We start from the raw sequence: 11,556 nt of genomic DNA on the forward strand, positions 1-11,556 counted from the left end.
CTAGCTATATCAAGTTATGTAAATATAAGTATAAATTTAGAATAAAAGAAAACAGAAAAGAGTAGAATATTGCAATTCTTTTTAAAATCAAAATATTTATTTATTTTTCAAAAAAAAAAAAAAAGGATTTTTTTTTAATTTTTTTTTTTTTTTTTGTTAAAATATTTCTATTATTAACTTAAATTCAATAATATTTAAAAAAAAAAAAAAAAGTAATTGTGGAAACTTAACTAATTTTATTATTTGATATATTATTATTATACTACATATATCCATATAAGTATATAATATATATATATGTATATATATAAATAAAGATATTATGTATATACTTATTATATATTTAGTTTTTTTTTTGTTCATTCTCAATTTAACATCTATAAAATAATACAATATTTTTAATTTGTTCCAGTTTTATCCTCTTATTTCTTATTTTTATTTTTTAATTTTTATTTTAGACAAAAAAAAAATAATAATAATCTAAAGCTACTATTTAAAAATTTGCAATAATGGTGTGTCAATTATTGTGTGTGAATGTGCCTAAAATGTGGGGGATAGATACAATAACTTCCTTATTTTATTTCAATTTTTAATTTATATAATTTTAATTTTTTATATTTAGTGTATACAATTTTATTAATTTATTATTTAATGATCAAAAGTTTTAAACGTTTTCTCTTTTATTTATTAAATTTTATCAAATATATTTTATAAAATAAGAATATTGAATTTTAAATAAACAAAAAAAAAATTAATGTGTTTTTTTCTTTTGAGTGTGTTTTTTTGTTTTTAAATAAATGTATAAAAAATATTGTAATTTTTTTTTCAAATTTTAATTATAAATAAAAAAAAAAAATATTTATGAATGTTTTCCTACTAATGTGAAATAATTTCTTAAATAATCATCTTAAGTAATAATTGATTAATTAAAAAAAAATAATAATAAAAGAAATAAATTAAAATTTATGTTGAATAATTAATGAAAAATACAAGATTATTAATTCTTGTTATTTATTTAGTTATTTAAAATTGCGTTCGTTGATTTCTGTTTTTATGAGTTTTTTTATTTTTCATTAATTTCTTAATTTTTTTTTTTAATAACATAAAATAAAAACATAGATACTTATTGAAATTTAATAAAAAAAAATTTTTATTACATTTCGAGTATATTATCGATTTTATCAAAAAAAAAAACAATTTGAAAAAACTTAAAATACTTTTTTGTTTTTTTTTTAAATTAATCCCAATAAATCAATATATTATAAATTTTATTTAATTTTTTCATATAATTTAATAAAATATTCTAATTAAACTTTCACAAAATACTTTATTCTAATAATAATTGAGATAAAAAAAAAATGACATAGAAAAATGTATAAGAATTAAAAGCCAAGTTTATTTACTTTGTTTTAAAATTAATTTTGTTTTATTCAATTATTTATTTTTAGGGATTCTAAAAAAAAATACACAAAAATTCAAGTAACTATTTCATTGAAACAGAGTATATATTAAAATTATGGAATTAATTTAAGTACTTTTTCCTACTCTTTCATCTAAAAAATATTATTGGTTATAGTTACTATGAATTTAAAATTGAAAAATTCAAAATTCAATTGGATCAAATATTATAAAATTTATAAATAAACATTAAAAATAATTAATGATCACCAATCTTTTTAAAAAATCATTACATGAAGTGATGAGATATTATTAAAAATTTTTTAATTTTTTTTTGAATAAAATCAATTTCAAAATTTTCTACTTAAATTCTCTATATTTTTGAATAAGAGTTACGAATCACTTCAAGTGATGCGTCTGTTAAATCATTAAGTGTCTGAAATGTAGAAATTGAAATTATGATCTTATTCAAATTGAAACTTAAATTGAATAAAATCTGTATTTAAATTGAGCATTTATAAAAATTTTATTACAAAAACGGAGAAATTATAAAAATATTTTAATAGAAATATTTTGTGAAAATATTTAATTTTTTTATATGTATTTAAATAAATTTTATTTAATTATTATTGTATTTAACTAAATTTTTATTAATAATTAAATAATTATTGTTTAATTAAATAAAATTTTTATAAATAAAATCTGATTCGGAAATAGATTTTTACATTTACATTATTATTTTTTTTTAAATTTATATTTAATTTAGTTTTAATTTTTTTTTTGTTCTGATATTGCCAAATAGTTCTAAAAATCTATGCTATATTTTATGCTAAAATTTTCTTTTTTTCTTTTTTTTTTTTTGTAAATTTTTTCAATTTTTAAATTAAAAATATTATATTATATATGCAATACTATAATTGTAATTATTATCATTAATATTATTATGGTATGGTATGGTATGCATGTTTTAATAAATTGTGTATATTTAACAGGAACTAAAATTCTGTTTTGTTTGTCTTTAAAAAAAATATATATATATATATATAATAACTTTAAATGACAAAAAATCTTTTACAAAATTTTTTTTTTTTAATTTACTAAATAGTTTACATTAAGAAAAAAATCATTATTGTTTTATATATATATGTAAAAAAAAAAAAAAGAAAAAAATTTAATACAACTTTATTTTGTAAAACTTCTGAAAAACAACAAAAAAAATTTTCAATCTTAGAATATTTTTTAATAATTATTTTGTAAAATGTTGTTTTTAATTTTGTAATTTTTATTGATCAACAATACTGATTTAATTTTTTTTTTTTGCATTTTCTTTTTTTTTTTTTATTTCTTATTCAATTAATATATAAATTTAAATCATTAATGATTAATTAATTATTATTATTATTTTTTATTAAATTTTGTTTATATTTTTTTCAACGTTGCTGTAGGATTATTGTTTGTTACATTATGTTTGTATATTGATATAAATATATATATATATATATAATTTTTTTAATGTATTTATATAACATGTAAACAAATCATTCTTTTGAATTGTAATATTTCAATAATTTTTTTTTTTTTTTTAATTTTTTTCTGTACATCATATAAAATTTTATTAACAATAACATGTCTTGATAATAAAATATTAATTAACTTTCTTCAATGAAATAATTATAAAATCCAATTCCTACTAAAAATAAAATTATAAAAAATAAAAGAAAGGGTAGCTTGTGGCGAACAAAAATATTTAAAAAGAAAATTATATATTTTAATACCGTCTTAAAGTTTTCTCAAAGAAAATATAAATAACACAAAAAATTAATCACAGAAGAATATAATAAAAAAAAAAAAAATAGAAAATAAATGACCATTTAATCTACAAAAAAAATTTATCTAATTGAAATTATCACCCATATTCTCTTTAGACATAATCACTTACGGCAATGATATTGTTGGTAAATTGATGTTTTTCTAAAAAATTTTGTAATTTTTTAGAATAACATCGATTTTTAAATTTAAATTTTATTACTGAAAACCTCAATATCTTTGAAGAAACTCTGATTACCACATGTGATACTTTACTAAGAGAATCTCGTTATATAATTGAATTAATTTGCAATTAAATAAAGATTGTATTAAATTAATATATAAGATAACTAATTGCTGATAACTAATAAATGGCCATTTAATAAACACATAAAAAAAAAACAAAGATACAATAGGAAAATTTTACTAATTTTACATATTTTATGCGAGCATATTATTATTAATTTTCATATAAAATTCCGTATAGAGTTTTTATATTTCTGAAAATTTTTGTTCATATATTTTTTTTTTACTTCTTATTATTTTAAATTTTTTATGTTTTTGTCTTATCTATTTAAAGTCAAATCATAATTTCATGACAACTATACATAATACAATTCTAAAATTCTAATTTTAAAAATTTAAAACAATTTGTTAAAAAAGAAAATGAGAAAAACATTGATAAAAAAATATATATATATATATATATTGATTATATTTTTTAGCACTTAAATCACTATGATTTATAAAACATATTGTATATATACATATATATATATATATATATATTGCAGTTTTTTTATGTTTTAATTATATTTTTGTTTAAATCTTACAACCGGCTTATTCTTTTTTCATAAAAAAAAAAGAAGAAAAAATAAAATAAAATAAAAAAATACAAATACTTAAAAAACACTGAGGAATGTTTTGGATTTTTTTTTTACTTTTTTTGTTAAATTTAAAACTAAAAATGAATTATTTTTATTTTAAAATTTTATATATGTAGCTATTTTTTTATAACAATTTGAAAACTGGCCAAAAAAAAAAAGTATAAATATTACTTGTTATTTTATAATTTTAATTTTTAAATCAACTTTATGATATTTTGTTAATTTTTGATATTCAAATAAAAGTAATTAAAATATCACGATATAGTTTGAAATAAATTATATCAATAATTTTGTATTTTATTTGTACAAATAAAGCAATTCCAATATCAGTTTAATTTTTCCATAATTAGACTAAGCTATCTTTAGTTCTATTATTTTTTGAAATTTAACAAACATTAGTAATAATAAAAGATCAAAAATTAAATATTTGTTTTAAATTTTAGATATGATATAGAATAATATTTTTTTTCGATATAAATTTAATTTTAATTAAACTGTAATTAAATAATAATAAATTGATATTGTATAATTTAAAATTAATAATGAAATTTAAGTTTTTACGTTTTTGAACATAAACTTTTAATTTTAATTGAATTTAACAATTAAATATATTAAATTCTGTTAGACTCTTATCAATTAAGGTATTTGTTTATTAATCAAAAATATTGAAAATTTCTTTATAGAATTTTAACTTTCAAAATTAATTTTGTTCTGGAAAATACAAAATTTTTAAATAATATTTAAATCATCTCAAATAATTATTCTAAAAGAATATTAAAAATTTAAGAAAGTATAAAATATATGAGCTCTTTTACAAATTTACTATTATAAATATTAAAAATAATAAAGTAGTAATCGTAACTATTACAAAAATGCATTAATAATTTTACATATTTTGTTATATAAAATAGCTACATTTAATGATTATTTAATTTTCTACTTTGCAAATTTACATTAATAAATTTTTAATTTAGCTTTTTCTTTTTTTTGCTTTTAATAAAAAAAATAGGAATGTTTCTTTTTTTTTTTTTTTGTTTATCTATCTCTCAATTTAATTTGAAGTCATTAGTCATTTAAAATGAAAATACTTAATTTATAATAATAATATTATCTCATCGAAAAATTTTGTTTTTTTTTTTTAATTTTTTTTTTTTTTGAAATATTACATTTTAGTATTTTAAAAGTAAAAACAAAATTTGATCTTAGACTAAATGTAAAAAGCTATAAAAAAAAATTCCAAAATTTTAGTTAAAAGATAATTTTTAAAAATATTTATCAAAAAAATCTAATCTTTTATTAGAGCAATTGCAAATAATTTTAATATTTTTTTTTTTTATTTTGAATTATTTCTTATATTTTAAAATATGGAAAAATAACTTTTATTGTAATTAATAAATTTTGTATAAATTTTTTGCTTTCACATATGTATTTGATTTATAAAAACTAAATTAATTTTAAAAAATTATCAATAATTATCATATAATATTTTCTAAAAATATAACTTTAAATAGATAGATGCACATATAAAAAATATCAAAAGCTTAAAATCTTGGAATCTTTTAAAATTACTATTAAAATATATTGCAAAAAAAAAAAAAGTAAGTATAAAATTAACTTAAAATAATAAGTTTTTACTTTTTTTTAAATTCTATTAGAAAAAACGAATAAAATTACAAAACTAAAACTATAAATACCTGAAAATAAGAAGCATCTCTTTTCGTAATTAAATTATTAAATTATATTTTTTTTTTTATTTTTATTTTAATATTCTAAATTAAAAAATAAAATGGACAGTAAGATACATAAAAAAAAATATGTAAATTATTTTTGATAATAATAGAGTTTATCAATTTTTTTTTTTTTTAGTTTTTGTTTTTTTTTTTCTACGAAACTTCTTTCCACCAAATAAAATAATACAAATATAACTAAAATCTGATACAAAAAATTTAAAAAAATTTTGATTTATACTTAAAAATATTTCTGAATATTTTTTTTAATTTTTTTTTTTCTTTTCAAATGTAATTTTATTTTTCCTTTTTTTTTCGAAATTTATATTATAATTTTTTGTTCATTTTTTTTTTTTCAATCCGAAAATGTGCTACCTAAAAAATGTGCACCAAATAAATCACTGCCACTATTGTCATCACTTGTATTTGATGTTTTATTAAGATTATTATCTGGTGATTCTTGTTTTGTGGTAGTACCTTTTGATCTTCGATGAAATCCAAGTGCTTTCAATTTTTGACATATTGATGATGTTGATATTATAAAACCTTTTTCTGCTAATTTTTCTGTTATTTTCCAATATTGAATGCTAGGATCTACACGTAAGAAATCTAATATTATTTCAGTTATTTGTTTATCACGTTCAATTTTAACACTAGCTTTAACACGACCCCTGCCACCTAATTTAATACCATTTTGTAAAAGATTTAATGATGCTGTTGATGATGATGGTGATGTTAATGTTGTTGCTACAGGTGTTGTGGTTACGGTTGTCGGTGTTATTGTAATAGGCGTTGTAGTTATCGTTGCTAATGGAATTATGTTACTTATATTGTTACTAGATTGAGCTTGAAGTTGAACTTGTTGTGTTTGCTGGGAATCTTCTATTTTTATTTGAACTTCTTGCTGTGGCAATTGTTGTAGTTGTTGCTGTGTCTTTTGTTGTTGCGGTTGCTGTTGTTGTTGCTGCAGTTGTTGTTGTATTTGTTGTTGTGTTTGCTGCTGTTGTTGCAATTGTTGTTGCTGCGGTTGCGTTTGCTGTTGCGATTGCTGTTGTTGAAGTTGCTGAAGTTTCTGTTGTTGCAGTGATTGTTGCTGAACTTGTGACACTTGTAGTATTTGTGGTATATGTGTTGATGTAGATTTCCGAAACTGTAACGGTATACCCTTCAATATAGAATCTCTTAACTTCCATGCACTCATTTGTGATACATCTAGTGCACGGGCTATTTCCAATGTTGTTGCATGATTTGCAACTAAAATTTTAGCTGTAATTCAAAGAAAAACTTTTGTATATAATGAATCAATTAATAATACAGTTAATAACATATAAAAAACTATAATGTTATTAACTCAAAAAATAATGAATCAAAATTGTTAAAACCTCTTTCGTATTTATCTTCATCTAGGAATACATTCTGCTTTCGTGGTTTTTTGCTATTCCGTCCACCTGAATATTGTTGTAGAGATTGTTGAAGTGCCCTAAATTTTTTTTTATAAATATTAATTAATTTTACCAACAAATTTATCATAGAATAATTACATTTTTGGATCAAACATTTGAGAATCTTCATTATCCAAATTGTTTATTCCTGCAGCAGGCCTAAAAAGTTATTCAAAGATTAATAAAAAATTTTTAAAAGAGCGAAAAAAATGCATGTGAAAGAAAAAAAAATTAATTTATTTACATTTTTGCCAACAACTTGTTCAAATTTTTCGGATCCAACATTTTTGGATCAAACATTTTAGACTCCAACATTTTAAACAACATTTTATTCACATTGTCAACATTGTTACTACAACCAGGCCTACAATAGAATAGCATCCATATCACACAAATAATTTTTTTATTATATGAACAATAATAAGGTTATAGTATCATATACTTACTGAGGTCCATGATAGTTTTCATCAATTTGAACATCGTCACTGTCATCGTCATCATCATCGTCATCATCATCGCTGTCGTCAAGATCTTGATCGTCATCTTTCATAACAAATTGTTGAGAGGCTACATTTTGTATTCGCTTCTGGAGGGAGTCGATATCGTTTTGACCTTTTAATACTTTTTCACTTACAACACTTATTTTAGGCATTTGCGTTTGCATTTGTTGCGAGTCCATTTCAATATTGTTTGAAATTTTATTATTTTTGATTTGAATATTTTGGGGTTCATGTGATTTAGGTATTATTGGAATGAATCTAATTTCGCTATTTTGCGGAATACTGAAGTTGTTGTCTTTAATCATTTGAATTTGTTCTTCACTTAATTGTGTATTTTTTAACAACTCTTTTGTTGATGCTGATAGTAAAGACGAGTTTGTAATCATGGTCATTTCCAGACTATTATTGTTTGCGATACGTTCAAGATAGCTATCGTTCTCAATTTTTTGTTGTTGTTGTTGTTGCGATAGTTGATTATCATTATTTTGCTTATTATCAGAAGGAACAGGGACGGTTTGCTTTTCAATATCATTAAGATTTATATTACCATTTTGCGAATGTAAATTTGTCCCACTAATTAAGCTTTTACGAAGACGCCATGCAAAAGTTCGCGATATATTTAGTTCTTGGGCCATTTTACTTGTTGTAGCATCTTGGGCAATTAATTGCTTTGCATATGATATTGTCAGTGCATCTAATTTAATACGACTACGTCCTTTTTGTTTTGGTTTACGAAATTTACTTTAAGGTTATAAGGAAAGACAATCTTAGAGTATTGTTAGCAAATAAAAAATTAAATTTTAAAACTTACTTAAAGTTATACATCTTTTTAAGGACGTTCTCACGATACATTAAATTGTTGACATGCGTAACATTCATTCGTTTTTGATCTTCCGGCGACCTGAAAGAATTTTTTTTTTGTAAAATATATAACTAAAAAAGTAAATTATTTACATTTTAGACGGACAACCCGTACGCTTGTGCCATCCTAGATGATGGCCGGTTGGAAAAATGACATTACAACCAGAGCAACGCATTGGCCGCCTGAAATTTTTGATTATTTGTGTTATTTAAAAGATTTTTTTATAAAATATTTAGGTTATACGTTGTGTTTTTCCTTTTGCGAACACAGCGTCCCCGGCGAATATGTTTCTCCAGAAATCGCTTCGACAAATATTGTTTCCTACAATTGAAACATTCAAAACTGGGACTGGATTCTGGATGGAATGTCTTAATGTGATGATTGAGTGTTGCTCTGAAATTTCATTTATCTTAGAAAAATATACTTTTATTCAAAATATATATTAGAATAACTTTACCTCATGTTAAAAATCTGGAAACAAATACTGCATTGGTATCCTTGAATATGACTATCAGCAACTTTAACTTCTTCATTTGGAGTTATCAATTCTATTTCTGGTATTAACGGTAACTGATCGTCATCTGTTGTGTTCTGGCTTTGCGAGTTCCATTCATTCCGAATATCCATGTGATCATCATCGTTCTGTTCAGAATATTTTGGGTTGCTTAAGTCAATTTTATCGATTTCATCAGTAAATTTTACTTCTGCAGCATGACTGTCTGTTCCATCATCGTCTTCATCATCATCATCATCCTCGTCCGAATCATTCTCATCATCGTCATCGTCATCCGAGTCAGATTCATCAAGATCAATGACCTCTTTATTTGTTTGTTTAACTTCCGATATTTTACTCGAACTGTCAATAATTGGCTTAACTGATGGTTTATGCAACAGTTGGTTACGATAAATACGATCAGACTCTTCACACTTTCTTTTAAACGAACATGCGTTTAATACTACAAAATTTGTGTTAGCTAATGTACATCAAATATTTTAAATTTTAAAATAATATTTTTACCATTCCTTGCACACATCATACATATTTGCTGCGGAAGACTGTCACCCTCTTCAATCTGGGGAATTTTTAAGCATTAAACTTATTTTATAATTCTAAGAAAATATTTTACTCACTTCAACGCTGGCAAAACTTTTGATTTTTTGATATAATCCATCTTCACCGAAAATTGAAATCATGATGACATCAGTATCAGCAGCTATGCAAATACGGCACAGTAAACTACCATCCATCTTATTTTTTTTTTTTGTCAGTGGTTTCTATTGTTCTCCAAATAAAACAATTTTTAAACCATTTCAAAAATTTTCCTTTTATTTTTGTCCTTTTTAAAAATATTTTTTTAACTTAATTGTCCAAAATGCATATACATGATCATTATACGAATGCCAAAGAATTTCAAAAAATATATATAAAATAAAATTAAATAAAAAATGAAGAATAATTAACCAAATATATCCCAATTAGACAAAACGTCACAACTTTAAATGTCAAATAAAGTTTCATATCAATATATTCCAGTGACAGCCTCTTTACATTGAAATCTTTATTAAATGAACTTGTAATTGAGAAAAAAACAGAGTCGGATTAAACAAAAATGCAGAATAAGTTCAATTCAATACAGCGCATTGAAGGGCTTCGATTTTTGAAAATGTTTTCAAAACTTTAAAAATAAAGATGTATGTCATAATACAACATACATGTGTATGTTTTCATATCTTTTTGTATGTAGTTTTTATAGCTTCGGGTTATCAGGTTTGAACTTTTGGATATATTAAGATTTTGTTTTTAAAAATTGACTTTTTATTTTATTTTTAAACGAAATGAATTCAAACTCAAATTTATTACATTTGATTTGGATTCAGTACAGATTGAACAAATGTTAAACATACAGAAATTATCAAAATTAAATTACACAAAGAAAATATCCGATAGATGGCTAACTCTCATTCGTCTACCACACAAATTGCCCAATCCGAACCTGAGATTGAAAAAAGACTTGTTTAAAATGGTTCGTGCCCGAAATAAAGAACTGTATGGATTTATTAGAAATTTTTTTAAGCTGCAAACATAATCAGGATGTGAAGATGCACTTCAAAATTTGATATCTGCAAAAAAATTTACGCTTGCATATAATTAAATGGTGGTGTACAGAATAAAGATGCAATTTTAAAGCAATTTTTCAAATTTGTCTTATTTTCTAATCTTGAATCTGCAGCCTGTCAAAACATATCAGATTAGGTCGTTATTATTTTTTTACTATACAAAATCTTGAAACTGTCCAATTTTAAAGCGCATCTTTGCATTCAAGCAGTGTTGCCAAAGCAGAATATTTTATTCCACAGTGAAATATTTTTGCCAAAAATTAAATATTATTTTTGGCAAAAACATTCCGCTGTGAAAGTGGAATGTTTCACTTTTGAAGTGAGGAAAAAAAAACTTCTTTTTCAAAAATTGTGATACTAAAAAATAAGCATTTGGATTTTAGTTGCTACTCTTGAAAGAACAAGCAATTTTTTTAAATAATGATTTTATCTTTAAAAAATTTCATAGTTTTAAGCTTTTAAAAAAATTTAACTGGCTTATATATATCTATATATTTAATAATGTGTATTTAATTTTATATCGTTTTTTCACTTAGAAAGTTATATGGTATGACAAATTGTTTATATAGCCCATTTTGTTTTCATTTAGCTTAACAAACAAAATTATTATATAACCCATAATTTAATTTAATTTTCACTATTGTGTTAGTATCAACACACCCGCGGCACACTTTCGCGGTACAGATGTTCCGTTGTTAACCCAAATTCATCTTATAAATCACAAAAAAGTGAAATATTTTAGCATATTTTGGTCAGGCCATTTTGGCAGCACTACGTTCAAGTTGGATGATTGGTGGATAAGACAGCATTAATATT

The 11,556-nt window shown here is 21.6% G+C and overlaps 1 protein-coding gene across 1 annotated transcript; it reads right to left on the minus strand.

Annotated features, from left to right (window-relative positions):
• Positions 1-5,791: 5,791 nt before the first annotated feature.
• On the minus strand, positions 5,792-10,086 carry LOC129617825 (MATH and LRR domain-containing protein PFE0570w). Its single transcript, XM_055532880.1, has 11 exons — positions 9,754-10,086; positions 9,641-9,695; positions 9,080-9,578; positions 8,866-9,015; positions 8,715-8,804; positions 8,572-8,661; positions 7,707-8,501; positions 7,505-7,624; positions 7,360-7,419; positions 7,201-7,298; positions 5,792-7,084 (listed from the first exon to the last, which is right to left on the minus strand). Exons 1-11 carry the CDS (start codon positions 9,868-9,870, stop codon positions 6,174-6,176), a joined length of 2,985 nt encoding a protein of 994 aa, XP_055388855.1. The 5' UTR covers positions 9,871-10,086; the 3' UTR covers positions 5,792-6,173.
• Positions 10,087-11,556: the final 1,470 nt, after the last annotated feature.

Source organism: Condylostylus longicornis, unplaced genomic scaffold, assembly GCF_029603195.1.
Source record: "Condylostylus longicornis isolate FDR11 unplaced genomic scaffold, ASM2960319v2 ptg000006l, whole genome shotgun sequence".
Classification (NCBI taxonomy): domain Eukaryota; kingdom Metazoa; phylum Arthropoda; class Insecta; order Diptera; family Dolichopodidae; genus Condylostylus; species Condylostylus longicornis.